We start from the raw sequence: 15,989 nt of genomic DNA, 5'->3' as shown, positions 1-15,989 counted from the left end.
CTCATTAATATTGTAGTGTTTTAACGCAATGGGTGGCTCAGCACCACACCGGTGTTAGATCACTCCACTCCTTCCCAGTGTAGCGAGGGAGAGAATTAAAAAAAAGCAAAATAGAACTTATGGGTTGAGATAAAACTATTTACTGAGATAGAGAAAAGGAAAATAAAAATAGTTATGGCTTTATATATGTATAGAAACATTTGCAACAAATGATGCACAAGTAGTTGCTCACCATCCCCTGACTGATGCCCAGCTAGCTCCCTGAGCACCTGAAGAGAGTGAGAGATGAACTCTCATCTCCTTCAAAACTCCTTCCACTTGATGTCACACAGTATGGAATATCACTTTGGCCAGCTTAATTCAGCTGTCCTAATTCCATTCCTTTCCATCTCCTTGGGCCCTTCACTACAAATGGTGTTGGCTTAGCAGGCAACTATTAACATTGGTGTGGTATCAACTTCATTTTTCTCCTAGAACCAAATCATAACATCACATCAGAAACTCTGAAGAAAACAATTCCACCTCAGCTGAAACTAAGACAAATATCTTCCTCCTTGTTTCACCCATCATCATCCAAAGCAGAGACACAGGAATCTGCTCAGTTTCTCACCTTGTATGTTACGTGGCTGCTTACCATCACACATACTTAAGTTGTACATTTTGATCCCTGTATCTTTTGGGAACTCATAGTTCCCAAAATGAACAGCATGACATTTAGCCCTCTCACCTTTAATACTATTCCTGAGATCTCTAAAAACACATGTTCTAAGTAATTCTTTCTGGTAACGTTCTGCTCTCCTGAGTCCTTTCTTGAATAAAACACAAAGTCACAGCAGTGTAATGTCATTCATCTTCATAAAGATGGTGTGTAAAGAAATGCAACTCTTATTCTTCCAAATACAAGCTTAACCAAAAGCTGTTCTTAATTTAATTGCATTATAAACCACAATACATGGAGATTTAAATTTCATTTCAAATGCAAATTATTTGAGTTCTTTAGCAGCTTCTCCTCATCAAATATGGAAAGACTTTTCTCCTTAATTGTATCTCTATGTCTTCAAGAACACTCAGCAGCCTTTTAAGCATCTGTTCTTCCCAACCTTTCCATTAACAAGTTACAGTCTGCAATGATTTACTCTTTAGCTTATTTTTCTCTGTACTTAGTTGCTGACCACAATGCATAATGAAAATATGGGGAAACCTCTGAAGCAATCTTTATTAATGTATTCTGCATAGAAATCTGTATGCATTTTTTGCTTTGGATATTTGCTTTTAGCAGAAATCTGGAAATCACAGAAACTATCAATGCATTGACATAATTTTGGAGTCGGTTTGTCACTGACTTCTTTTAACACGTACACTAGACGCCCCCACAGCCTGCTCAAAAAGCTCTCAATGGACATTTCTCCACAGGAGATTACACTGTGTACTTACTGAGGCACAGTTGCTTTCTGACTTGTCTTCCAGAAAGCCAATTTGGCATGGTGTCCTCTGATTCTGTAGCCAGTAGTCTGTTGATTCTAGCAGGCTATTACTGCAGAGGATCTGTTAAAACAGTTAAAAATTGTTAAAATAATTTAAAATTTACTCAGTCCTACCATGCCTGAACTCTGTTGTTGGCTCTCAACAAAAATCTTGCCTATTTTTGGGAGGCAAGACTTGGGATTCCCATTCCCTTTAGACTTATACAGTTGATGTACCTGGGATTCGAGTGACATATATCCCCTAAAGTATTGGACAGTTTTCTCTCAGAACTAAAAGTCCTTGAAGGAGGTGCCTTAGATAACGCCAACAAATAAAACACTGTTATTGGAAAATAGTGCTAGGAGTTTTGTTCTATGTTACAGTGATAAACATTGACTTTGGGAAAACTGATCATTTATCTATATTATGGTATACAAACTTGCAGCCTTTATGATTTACTGTGTCTATTTGTCTAAAATAGATCTGTACAATTCATTCTGCTAGCAGCCTCATTTCTGAGACTGCCTAGGCTACCATCTCTTTTTTTCTTAATATTTTTCTGCTCTATGAGAAGCTAAAGCACTTGAAACTTTCTGTGAAGAATACTGAGCTAGGTCAGTACCCTTAGATCAAAGCTTTTTCATAGAGAGAGCTCAGTCTCTCTGTATTGACTTAGCCTTACAGCACATGCCACAAGCTTTGCTTGAAGAAAAATAAAGTTAGACTAGATATCTGCAGATTATAAAGAGGCTACGTCAGTTTTGCAAGGCTGATAATTCAGATCAAAGTAAATTCCTTGCTGCCCCTGTATTAACTATGCACAGTTTTCAGGTGGGTCAAATTGCCTTGTTAATAAACAGACCTCCAATGTTACTGAAATATATCTGCAGAAAGTTGTGCTCAGAAAGGACTGTCATTTTGAGCATGGCATCACATTTCTTTGAAATACCAGTAAGTCTGGAAGTGACTCATGGATCGGGGCTGGTTGTGCCCAGACCATCCAGGAACTGTGCAGCAACAACACAGCCAGAGTCTGACTGTACAATTTGTTGGGACTAAAGAGACATATCATTAAACAGTCAGGCTTGTACTTTATTACATTTATAGAGTCACTATAGAAAGATCCATGACAAGCAAAAGAGACCGATGACAACACTGAGAATCACTTGTTCCTGTTTGCCCCTTCTTTGAGAGAATGAAGGCTAGACCAGTTTATCCTAATTTCCATCAGGGATGAAAGTGGGACTGAGAGGCACAGATGGTCTAGGGGTTGAATTTCTAGGCTGACAAGACTGTGTTAAAACTGAAAAGTTGTTTCTTTCCATGTATTCAATTTTGTTTAATAGTGTACAAAGGACAAATAGTTGAGGATGGTGAAGCGTGGGAAGGGGAGTTATTCACATGGACAACTTGAGAAATCTTCTTAGCCAACAGAAATGCATGCTGACCTCCTGGAGGGGCTGTGCTTTCTGACTGTACAAAAAGCCTATTAGCCCAGCTGATGCATCTCTTCTCTAAACTCAGTTTAGGCATATATTTCAAGTAATGGGACGTTCTGAAGCAAAGGAGAATGGGTCTGTCTGGATAAATTAATCCACAGGCTGACTATTTGGTATAGTTTTTTTCATCCTTCACAATTCTTCCATGAAAAAGAGGAACTCGTATTATTTTGAAATTCTTATTATCAGGAAATAATAGCAGCAACAGCAATGATACTCATAGAACAATTTATATGGCTTGTAATACCTGGCAAAAATGTTAAGAAGCATGTCTGTGAAATGGATGTATATTTTCTTTGTACTTCTGGCAACTGTGGAAAAAGGCTGTACTATAGCATTTAGACTTTAATAATATTTCAAAATATACCTTTGTTGTCCTACCTGGAAAAAAAAAAATCTATCTACAGTATTTTCCACTATCTTACTGCATAATTTGCATTGACATTTCTGTCCTACTTCAGGAACACTTACTTTCTAAGCCTAGATCAATTCCTTATGAAGTGAGAAGAACTTGTCAGGCCTCTTCATTTCTCAGGGAAGATGAATGAGTGTGGAAAGCTGATCTGGCCAGCTAATACAATTTTCTAATACTCAGGAGCAATCCAGAAGTAAGCTTATTACCACACAGAGACCAACACCCACTCTAATTTTTAACTTCTTGTCAGAAAGTCATATAGTTAATACTGCACTCCCTGTGGGATGGATGACAAGGAACACTGGAGCCCATACACCTGGCCTTGCTTCAGCACCTTCCTTCAGTGCCCTCTACAAAGATTTTGCACCTTTATGGTTATTTTTTGTTTTTTTTGCAAAAGGGTAGGATGCAAAATCTAGCCCTGCTATAGGATTTCTTCTGAAAACAAATTTAGGATTGACAAAATATGGAAAACTACAGTGTCCACAGACTTTGTTCTGAGAAACACTTGTGACTGCTTCCCATCTACACCAGTTTCTTCCTGGAGACTGCTGGCTGATCTTGTTTAATAGTTCAGTGACTCTGAACTCAATACATTTTATAGCATACTGTCTTAGTATGAATAGATTCATGCCACCATAACTAATTCTGAGTCTAGATGGGAAAAACAGCATATATCATATAGCAGAGAAACAATTTCCTTCTAGCTTTATAAACTGTAAACTTTCTTTTTTAATAAAGAAACGCTACTGAAACATTACAAACTGGTTGGTAAAATATTGCATCAAGTATTTTTTCCAAAAAGTGCCATCTTCAGAAATCTTATGAAGAAAAAGAATTCCATCATATACATGTACCTACATACACATATATATCTGATCTCAGATTTCATCTGATCGTAGATCTTCTCAAGCTCAAGGACTGAAGTTCGAATATCCTCTTAGACATGATTTGAGTACATAGGAAATAGTGCTCTTTAACTGAAATAGCTTTCTCAGTAACAAATTTTGTCTTATTTCCTTAAAAAATCTTAGTGAATTTGTCTTTAGTCTTAACAGCTTCTGATCTTTCTTTCCCAAATCTCAAACATTTTCTGAGAAATTGCAATAGGCAGAAATTATCACACAGAAACAAGCTTCCGAAAAACTTGCTACTCCTTTTTCTCAAAGTACTTGGTGTGCTCAACCAATATTTCTCTTCAGAACTGCTAGATTATAGCAGATGCATACTGTAGGTGATTAATTCATGAAATGAGATGGGCATTCCAAATTTCACCTGCTTTTCTTCCCGTGGATGTTAAATCACCATTGGCACATCTATCTTCCATTCAGGAGGCAAATACTGGTAATGCACTATCAGAAGCAATAACTCTCTGGAACAAATGTTTCAGGTCAGGTCACTGCTATCAAGCTTGAGGGTCACTGCAGGGTTATTTATTAATTTCAAGGTTTTTCAATGCATTTATTTTTTTGTATGCAACTTTTCAGAATACACTTTAAGGCAAGGGTAGAGATTATTACATGGAAGCTATGGCATTATGTGATTTTTAGTAACCTTGAAGAGATGAGCAGCATTAGCAGAATGGTGTTCTCCCTAGCCTATGTTCTGCTTTCATGTGTGCACAAGCAGTGCTGGACACCGACTTGAAAATGCAGTCAGAAATGTGAAGGACACAATGGCATTTTTACTACTGGAGGTCTGAGAAGACCATTTTCAGCAATTAGAATTTGAAGGAGATAGGTGAGAAAAGCAAAATAGGATAAACTCCAGACCATGCAATAGGATGTGGAGGAGGTCAGCAATCTAACAAATACAAGTAGGCCCAAAGTCATCTGGAATGCCTCTGGAAGTTTCTCAGAAAAGACAGCACTGTGAGAAAGGGAGGCATGCAGAAGCATATGGATGGGGACTTCTTGCTCTGATTTTACACTTATCTGAATGGTGTTCTGAGGACAGAAGGTGACATTTGACTAAGCAGTGCTGGGATGAGATTTTGGATGAGTTTAGGCTCTATCTTATGAAATACAAGTTTCTGCATTACGATCATTACAGATATGTTATTTCTCAGAACTTTCCCACTAACATTTCTATTGAGGAAGGATAATTTGGGCCATTTCACAATGCAGATCACTGTAAGTTTATGCATTCCTGTAATGCAATAAGTCCATAAACTGAATCCTTGTGAACTTCTAGGCATGCTTCTTTGGCAGTAGACAGCAATATTATCATGGTCAAAGACAAACAAGTATAGGCAAAATGAATTTAATATTTCTAAAATCTGACTACTGCATGATAATTCTACTTATTAACTGTGTTTATGTAAAATGGGAGAATGCAGATGTGCTCAAACTTGCATGAATATTCACGCTTTTAAGAAATACACTGAAGTCCTCATACTACAATTATGTATGAGTGCAGTGGTCAACTGTGTATAAGCTTGAGTGAGCTTGCCTAATCTTTTGGGTAACTAATGAAATTCAGTGTGAGCAGTTATCCCTCAGAGATATAACTGTTCCCATACTTTCTGATGGCCATTTTGGCAATTAGATCCTTTTCAAACTATACTGAGCAGCTCTGTAACAAAGATAAGAAACCTGAACTTGTACTACTCCAGCGGTCGTTCACCATCTTTCTTTTATACAGCCTGCACTTCTAATACAAACAGCATCACTTAAGAAAATTTTCTCCTCGCATCTTGCAGTTTTCCTCACTGTCACCTCGCTGAGACAAGTTCCAGGCTAATTCAAACTGGCATACATGGGATTTGCTGAATTCAGTGAGGTTGCTTCTGATTTCCAGTGGTACAAGTGAAAGCAGAACTTTATTCACTGACCACACTTACGCTTAACAGCTGCACGCACTACGCTGCTGTATGTCTGGTTCAGAGCAGATCACTGTACTCAGAAAATAATTCAGGATGAATTTGCATCATGCACGAAATGTGGAATCAGCAGTAATTCATGGTTCTAAAAAAAAGTTCTCCACTCTTATCTAGAGACTAAGCCGTCAGCATTACTCACTGTGTTGTGAATCAATGAACTAAAATCAGCCTCTAGCAGTGTGTAGATTAGAAAAGTCACTCTTTCCCAGAGGAAAATACTGGATACAAGTTTAGCGTAACAGCTTCCTGCTCCCTAATTTAGATCATAAGACATACACTAAATATCTCTAACTGTGATAACATTAAATAGGCTCTGCTCCACAAATGAAACATCTGCGTCTTCATGGCTGATCATCTTAATTGCTTTGGTTAATTACTACTCATCAAAAAAGATATGGAAGTGGGACATACAGAATAAGATGAACTATCACAAGGCACATCTTCTGCATTTGTTCAGATTGGTCTTTGTGGTAAAAGACCACATCTCATATGGTTCCTGACAGAAGCTATTCTCATTCATACCAAGTGAAAATACTCAAACCTGCAAGTGAACCATTTAAACTGTTCCCTTGCAGCAGGAACTCACAGTTTCACTCCAACACCAATTACATAACTGACTTCAAAAACTACTGTAACTAATGCAGGATAAAAGAAAAGATAATGGCTTACTTCAATTATTCTGCATCCTTTTCCTCTCTCTCTCACACACACGCACACACAAAAAGAACAGCAACACAAACTGTGACAAAGCTGCAAAGAAGCCCAAACTACCCTGCTGTTTGCCAGAAGGGCTGGCAGAGGTGAATCACTTCTTCTAGTGTGTCTAACATCATAAAATTGACTCGTATTGCAGTGGAAAGTTCAAATGTAAGGGATCAGACAGATGAAGCAGCTCTAAATCAAAAGCTAAAGGTAGGTCTGTAGAAGCAATGCTTCTGAAGGTGACCATGCTGGGAACATTCATAAACACAGTGGTGACACTTTTTAGTGCTGTGCCACTGTCCTTCAGTCTTACATAAAATAGCCAACTCAGATTGAAGAAATGAAGGATGTTCAGCAACATTATGAATTTTACGCCCATTTCTACAGATTCCAATTACAGTCAGCAGCATTTTTAAAAAATCATGTATTTTTTTGAAAATAAGCAAACTCTTTGAACAAATAAAGTACTACTGTTTTGTCTTTTGCCTTGCTGGCATGAGTAAGAGATGCACGATTCCAGCATACAAATTAGTCTATTGAGGTTTTTTTATTTCAATGGTTTTACATTTATTGAAATTTCAGTGGACAGCCAACACTCAACCCCCAGAGTCACAGCGTGGTTTTCAGAAGGAAAGGAAAGGATAAGGAAAATAAATCTTTATCTTCATCATGTTTATCTATTTATTTTGGAAAACAAAAAACACAAAAGCATTACAGTTAGTAGTGAAGGAAGAAAAAAAATAGAATTATGGGAAAACTAAATGAACTGAGAAGTTTTATAATATTTTGAGGTAAACAGATGCTTTCTTGCCAGCTCTAGAATAATGCCTATGGGAAATAGTCGAACTCACGTGGTTACTGCTGAGAGATGAAAGATGGCCTGTTCTCTGCAATTAGGGAATGGCCTTCCCTTGGACTGCTCTGCCACAGTCTGACCCTGAGAGTGGATGAAGGCATCCAGAGACTTCCCTCGTGTATTGTCAGTTGTACTACCTACGTTAATAAACTACTGTCAGTCATACCTGACTAATCCTAAATACATACAGGCACTGCTTCCTTTCCTCCCCCATGCTCTAAAGCAAATAACTCATATAAAACCATTTTGAGGCAATAAAAGCAGCAGCAGTCAAATCTGTATTACTTCCTTGGTTGCTGAAATCCTCTACTAAGATATTAGGGAAGGCAGAAAAGCTCTATTACATGAAGGACCCTGTATCACACTGACCTCAGGGAAGCTAAGCTCTGGACTCTCAGGCTGGGTTCCTGAAACTTGCAAGCTATCACAGAGCAGTCCTGAATTTATTTGTGCTCTTTATGATTTTTATACTTTGCCAGAAAATGAGAAAAATGAGAAATACTTAAGGGAAATGTACCTCCCACACACATATATTTTGTAGCCAGACAAGTATAGACCATGCACACAAAACTGCAATATACCATTACAGCGTCCAGAATTCATTTTTCTGTATCAATCCTCTTCCTCTTTAGGCATCAGTTAAATGTTGTGTTCCTCAATAAAAGTAAATGCTAGAAAGCAAAGCTGTAACCCAGGATATATATGCTTTTGAAAATAAAATAAACTTGGAAGTTACCTTTTTACATGCTGTGACAGTGCTTCCCAAACTGCTTCCTGAACTATCTGTGCTGTTGCCTTGGTGCTCTGGGACTTCTTGCATCAGTGGAGATTCAAAGTTGCTGAAGAACAAAAAACATACAAAAGAAACCTCCAAAAATCTTTTCAGTGACTCAGTTACATATATAACTCAAATTATACAAAAAATACAATTAATTAAAGAGAAGTAACTAGTTTACAAGAAGTTTTCTATAGCCTCATTAGTGACATTAAAATTCCATTTATGACCTTAATTTTTACTTTTGGAAGTACATTATATGAATATGACCAATGCCTTTTGAAGACTAGAGGACGACACATAGCTGCCTTTAATTACATTCGTCTGCCTTGAATGGTACTGTGAAACATGGCACTAACTTATTTTCATAAACAAGCAGCTTGAAAGAGCATATAGAACACTGGCTACATTCATTCAGCTTAATCATAAAAAGAAGCACTGGCTGCAGTTTATCCTCAGTTTTACCTGCCTGGATCGAAGAAGTAACGGGTAGGGATTAAAATGTAAGAAAACACAATAGAAGTGGTTGAATTATGTAATCCAGGGTGAATCGTTTGCTATATGGTAGGTACAGAGCAAAGGTAAGTCATGCATATAGTCTGTTTTGTGAGTCAGCCGTACACAGCACACCCCTGTTTACCTTGGGATTGTCTTGATGTGATAGACATAACCATAACAATAAGCTCTCGCAGCCAAATTATTTGCATTCACAACTGGTACCACCCCTCACACTTTACTTTTGGAATAGATCTGGCCAATCTTGCAACATCTCCCTCTATACAATAACGGAATTGCCACAACCTCGGTAGAATTTCTCTCTCCAGACGTAACATGATAGCCATTAAAGATCTCACAGTGCCAAGTCTCTTCCTCCCAGAATTTACTAGGAAAAGGGTATTCAACACCATCAAGTTCTGCTTTCCAAACTGAGCCTCTAGAGTGCTTTCAATTTACTGCTGACTATCTATGAGAGGATACAGAACACTTGCAGACAGACCCTAACAGGCAACCAGGTTACCAAGGCTTACCTAATAATCTCTCATCAGTACTGACAGGATAACAGACCGTGTGCAATTACCTAGTTTGCTCAAATAAAATCTAAAACAAATTTTCCTAAGTCATCTTTGCTGAAGCTTAAGGCAGTGAGTTAGGAGGCTACATGCAGCTTTTTACCCAAGTCCACAGGCAAACATCAACAAGGCTACCTTTCTCTCAAAGATTCACAAACATAGGACCAGATATGGATCTTCGTACTCCCTAAGTAATTTCCCATGTCAACAAGGGAATATATATATATATGGGCAATATATGAAGTGCTATTCCATAGTTATTCCAGGTTATTAAAAACATCAACAAGCAAAAATAAAAAGTGTTCTGGAATTAGGACTGTGAATGAAAAATACACAAATTAGTACTTACAAATTGCTAATAGGAAGATTCATGAATTGCATGGGAGGATGGAATACACGTGTATAAATGAGATCAGAATGTTAACTGACTTTATTTGAAAAGTGCATTATCCCATAACACACTCTGAGACACCAGTGTCCTAACATCTAGAAGTGGGAGTCCTGGCTGTTTACAGGATATTTCTCCATTGCTCACACTATGTAGATAATTTATCTAGCATTTGAAAAACCAAACTAGCATTTCATAAGCCTTACCCTCCATTAGAAGAATGAGGGACATTAAACATACAAAGTCATTATGGTTTTATATCTTAATCAAAACTAAGAACTTGATATTCAAGGGTCAAATACTGCATACGTGAAGTACCCTCCTTCACAACTCCGCAGTCAGACTAGCTGCAGTCTTTGTACTCTGCCCAGTACTCCCAGCAGAAGCTGTCACTGCCTCTTTTTATAAGATGCATCCCCCATGCAATCTCATAGTAAATTACAAATCAAGTCTGACCTGCAGGTTGGAGAACAAGGCTCATTGTCTTCTCATGCTCTTCAATGAGAGAAAGACTGAGTGGTTTTGCCACTACTTTGCCCTGCAGGGACTTGGCATGCTGACAATGACTGCTGGCTTTCTATCATGCTGTGTACAGGTATCTGAACTCACAGTGCCAAAAGTGTCACTGAGTCTAAACGCAAAAAAGATGGCAGTGCAGCCACTAACTGAGAGCCCTTTTGGACCTCAATTAAATAGTACAGATAGAATAGTGCATTAAAGCACAGCTGGAAAACAGTTAAGGAGTCATGTTCTGGAGTACTGACAAATTGTGCTGTCTCCGGATCATGCTCTAATGCATTACATCTTCCATACAGCAGTAAAGCAGGCTTCCCAATCATGTGGAAAGCAAACATATCTCTAGCATCTTAAAATCTGTGTCCTTTCCAAAATACCACTTTTCATTTGCAAATACGACAATGTTTATTAAAGGTATGTGATGAGTAAAATAAATGTAGAATGCCATTACCTGTTCTAGAGGAGGCTTCATCTCAAACTTAAGATCTGACAGGAAAGAGTGACAGCCTTTGAAATTACTGAAATCTGGTAAACCCAAATTCTCGTCAGCTATCCTAGTCCTCATGCCCAACTGACCGATCGGTGAGCAGGTAGAACCAGCAACTCTGTATCCCAAGACAAGGGACATCACAGTCAGGAGTAACTGTAGCACTTCCATAGCTGCTTTTTTTTTTTTTTTTTTTTTTTTTTTTTTTGTCTAAAGGTTCAACTTTCCTGCGCTGTAACTGCAGAGATAAATCTTTATTCTTGTGCTGCACTGCAGTTCAAATCTAAGGTTGTGCTGGTGCTGTGAATTCCAGGCTCTGTTTGCAAAGCTGTTCGCACAGTCAGGGTTCACAGACTGAAATAATTTTAACAGAGAAATGCGAAGTTATGAGTTATATTTGGGAGTAGTCTTAGACTACACACACTCATCGGCCTCTGTTGAAAGTTAAATGAACACCTTCTAGGTATCATGTGAAGCAAATACGCAGCAGTACAAACTAATTGATGTAGAAGAGCATATAGCTGAGTTCCTTCAGTTTGGCCAACCAGTGTCATACACTTACATCTTGCATAACCCAAGCAATTCCAGCATACTGGATTGTGTCATGGGTCTTTCATTCAACACAGAACTCAGGTTTGGCTTTTCAACATCTCTTTTTTAATTATTTCAACAGTCAATCAATTTGATCAAAGTTTCTTTTTCTTATCCAATAGGCTCCTTTCTAAGCTTTAGTTTTCAATATGCACGTGATTTAATTCTTAAGAGATTCTCTTCAGACCACTCAGTCTGTAGTAAAGTAAAATAAACCCAATTTTCATCAGCTCCCCAGAGGAAAACTATTCTCTCTTTGAGAAGTTGCCTGCTCTCATTAGTTTCTCAACAGCAGAAAGCTGAAAGAAACTGCTGCAGAGATGTTGTCAGATCATCATCAAACGATAACTCTGCATTCACACACTATGCTCATTACTTCAGCACACCAGGAGTTTGGAAGCACAAGTCTTCCAAGGCATCTGGCACAGGTAAGCACCTTTTCACTACAAGATAAAGCAAGCTATTGAAAGCTTCAGGTCTGAATTCTCACCTCTGCTAGACTTGATGGAGAATGCTCATCTGACTTAGATGTCCTCACCAGATGTAGAGCTATTGTGGAAGGCCACAGACTTAATAAGGAATCTGTCAAAGGGACTTCAGTCAGTACAGTGTTTAGTAGAGGGTGCAACCTGTAATATCTACTAAAATGTTCTGTATCCTGTGAGAGAATGATTTCTCCTTTGGTGGCAGAGATCCTAATTTACAATTTCCAATCTGAAACTGGGAACCTGGACCAATGGCTCAGTGTTGAGAAGTATGCAATTTTCAGTATAATATTTCCATTAATAGAAGAGTTTCCAGAGTCCCTTATTTGCCACCAGACGCTGTTTTATCGATATCAGAATTGTGATTGATTCTTTTTCCCACAAAGCTAAATGCTCTCACTAAGGATGCAAACAAATTTCTTGGAAATCGGAAGCCCGCAGCAAATTGCTATGAGATTTATGGCACCAACAGTAATAAAAAATCATCCTTTGTTATTGACCAAAATGCAAAACAAATGCTTCTATTTTCCTACATTGAATAATTCAAGAATACTGACCTCGATGACTCAATACTTAATAAAAAAAAAAACCCACAGATGCTTCTAAAAATAATTACCTTTTCTGCAGATGTGGCAGATGGTGCTACATCACAAAAAATGGTAAATTAAAGAATTCCCCAGGTTATCACTGAAGAAAAATAATCTTGTGAAATAATATCAGAAACTTCAATTTTGTACTATCTTGAACAAGCATAACCTGCTTAAAAAAACTCTGCTGCTCAATAATTGTTTCTAAGGAGCAAATTCAATAAACTATGACACAAGCGAGAGCTGGGCTAAATTCTTCAGCATATTCTTGATTTTGCATTCACAAAGACACCCAAAAGCAACTGAAAAACAGGGAGGCAGCTAGCTTAATCCAGGCCCTAAGCAAATAGCTTTTTGGAAAGGCTTGCAGCATTCAAGCAGCATCTCTTCACTTCAAAGCCCAAAGCCTTTTGAAGTAGGCACACTAGTCACGCTCTTCCTTATGCTACCTTCCAGATTTTACAGTTTTAAAAATTACCTTTACATGTAAATAGGTCAAGAGTCACTAGCAGTAAAGTCTTTAGATGTAGCACTGTCAAAGTTACTATTTTAATCCACAGAATTGGTTTTGATTCAGTCTGGACCATGTGTATACTTCAATCAGAGCACAGATGGTTAGTCAAACAGATGCTCTATAAATACCTCAAACAAATGTCTTTCTGATTTTTTTTATGGATTTGGAACCCATGTGCAGAATATAATCACTGGCAATACCAGGGCCTGATCCTGCAATGCATTCATAGACTTGTTTTGGTCTCCACTGGCTGCTACTGACTCCACTGGGAGCTTAAAAAAGTGACACTTCAGTATCAGACATGAGTGTCCGATATGTAACCAGGCTGCTAGTAAAACTGGTGCACTAAAAAAGGAGTAGAACATTGAGCCTTTATATTCAGATTGCTCATTTGGTCATGTCCATTGGGCACTCTTGATTTACATTCCATTTTTATCAGTGCATTTTTATCACTGGAAAAAAAAAAACGAGGTCTTTTGCTATGTGTTAATGAAAAGTACAGAGAAGAAACTGCCCATGTTACTGTACACCACACAATAAAAAAGTCTTTATCTTCCATGTTTACACAGCCCTGATTGCCCTTTTTTTCTGTTCCTAATAGTAATAAAAAAACAAACAAATCTCGGAGCCTCTGTAAGCATTAGCAATGCCTGGACTTCTTATGAAACATGTTTTAAAAAATATTACAAAAGAAAAGTTTTATGGAAAAATAAACGTGAAAAAGTTGCACAATTTAGTGAGAAATATTCTTCCCTTTCTTTATTTACTGATCGAATTATTTAAGGAAAAATAGCAACATTTTATCCACTACTTCACACTGTTCATCACACTAAAGTTCAAGCAAGGTGCAGATTAAAGAGCTGACAATCAGGAGCTGAATGGCAGGTAAGTGCTTTTTTATTTTCAATTTCTGTGATAGTCTCGCTACTCTTTCAGTAGTTTTCTGACAGAGAGCCAATCCATAGGAACTTTACAGAGAGCTGGAAAGCATCCTGCCTTTCTCCCTTACCTGACTTTAGGGGGAAAAAAAAAAGGGCAATTCCTGGTGGACCTTTGTTATGCTTGCAGAAGAATGACTACTTGCTAGGGTAACTTTCTAGAGAAAACAGGCTTGGTTCTTGGTTAGAAGCAGCTTCATAAGAAGTACAAGAGGAACAGTGAGATCTCTTCCTGTGAGAGTGCATGAGTTAAATGAAGAAAAACACTTAGAATGACATATAGGATGCAGTTTTGGTAGCCATCTTTTTTGGAGAGTTCCTAATTTGGAGGACTTTTAGAAGAGAACAATTAGACAAGATCTGATGAGGAAAAAGACTGTCTGAAACAGGGAAGATTAGGGAGCAAATCCTTAAATTCACATAGGCTGAAATATCACCAGAGACTGCTTTTCTAACCCAGAATCGAGGAGATCATACCCAGCACTGCAGTGCCATTAGGTGGGAAACTGAGGCACAGCTGAGAGTTTGACTGCAGGAGAGATAAGAAATCTCATTGAAGGAAAGATGCTTCAACTTGTTTAGTTTGTATGCACCTAACTGAAGTGGGCAGTGCTGATCAAGAAGATGATTTCAGAAACATAAAGACTGAACCCAATATATCCAGATACAGCTATTGCAGAAACAACAGAAAAAGGCAGCTTGATTTCAGCTAAATCTTTCCAAACATTGTCTAAGGTTATAATGGTGTTCATAAAGGCAATATGTTTTTACTTTAACTAATGGCTCCCAAGCAGTAAAACAGCTGTCTAAAATAAGTGCCTTCATCTCCAGTGGTCTCAGAAAATTCTTATTCTCTTCAATCCGGTATTGTTTCTATGACCACCTGCAGCTGTATTCATAAGCTACCTACTTAAAACGTCAGGGTACATTCTGAAGTTATTGTAACACAGAAGAATACATTCTGTTATTGCTTATTCAAAACAACGTATTTTTACATAATTTACATGTCTGAAACATTCCTGAACAATTCTGATTTCCTACCAATATCCAACGGAACACAAATCTTCTCAGTTTTGATGCCAGGTTAATATGTCAACCAACAGCAATTTCTGAAAAATTACAGAAAATGAGGTCTCAAAACAAATGCTTGAGAAGTGTGATTCTTTTTTAATCACACTAACATTATCAGTGTATTAAATAAAATGGACCTGCCATCCTAATTATCTTGGCTTCTAATAATACAAAACATGCTTTTATATAACTCTACCAAGATCTTACAAACATTGCCTTTGCTTTATTTTTTTTTCCCATGGACAATACTGTGTTTAGTGGGATTGAACGGCAGACATAAAGGCAGCGTTCTCAATTTTTTTGTAGCTTACACTAGCATAAAGAAAGTGTAACATCTCTGTCCAAGAAACCATGATTGTTTAGTGTTGTGGGTTTTTCTTACCAGATAAATCCTCCTTCTTTCTATGCCCTATGCCTTTCTAACTATATAGGGAACACAGGACATTATCTCTGAGAGTCTAACAATGAATCAGATCACTGAGATATGAATTTTAATTTATCTATTTCTTTTTCACTGTGGTACAATGTGTATAAAATTCAAAGCTCCTTTAGTCATTACTTTACAATGAATTTCAGAATAACTATGAAATTGTTGTGATAACTGGGCCTGAAACCTTTGGCTTGTTCTTGGGATGCCCAGGGCTCGGCAGGGCTATCTACCCTGCTGACTGAGATCAGGATGGGCTCTCAGACAAACTTATCATTACCTGCAGTGTCATTAAGTGAGAATCTGCTAAGTGAGTATCCTTG

At 37.8% G+C, this 15,989-nt stretch overlaps 1 protein-coding gene across 5 annotated transcripts in view; it reads right to left on the bottom strand.

Annotated features, from left to right (window-relative positions):
* LOC125697344 (SPHK1 interactor, AKAP domain containing) overlaps positions 1-15,989 on the bottom strand; it is a 64,097-nt gene that overhangs the window by 38,670 nt on the left and 9,438 nt on the right. For 4 of the 5 annotated variants that reach the window (XM_048954406.1, XM_048954407.1, XM_048954408.1 and 1 more), the window contains exons 2-3: positions 8,554-8,656; positions 1,435-1,545 (exon numbers count right to left, since the gene is read on the bottom strand). In XM_048954406.1, the coding sequence (XP_048810363.1) occupies positions 1,435-1,545; positions 8,554-8,656 (214 nt within the window). Of the gene's footprint in view, positions 1-1,434; positions 1,546-8,553; positions 8,657-15,989 lie in introns of those variants that run through there. The other variant, XM_048954410.1, reaches the window with a different exon arrangement.

Source organism: Lagopus muta, chromosome 9 (assembly GCF_023343835.1).
Source record: "Lagopus muta isolate bLagMut1 chromosome 9, bLagMut1 primary, whole genome shotgun sequence".
NCBI classification, from domain to species: domain Eukaryota; kingdom Metazoa; phylum Chordata; class Aves; order Galliformes; family Phasianidae; genus Lagopus; species Lagopus muta.
Note: the sequence above shows the minus strand (reverse complement) of the source record. Positions and strands in the feature narration are given on the sequence as shown.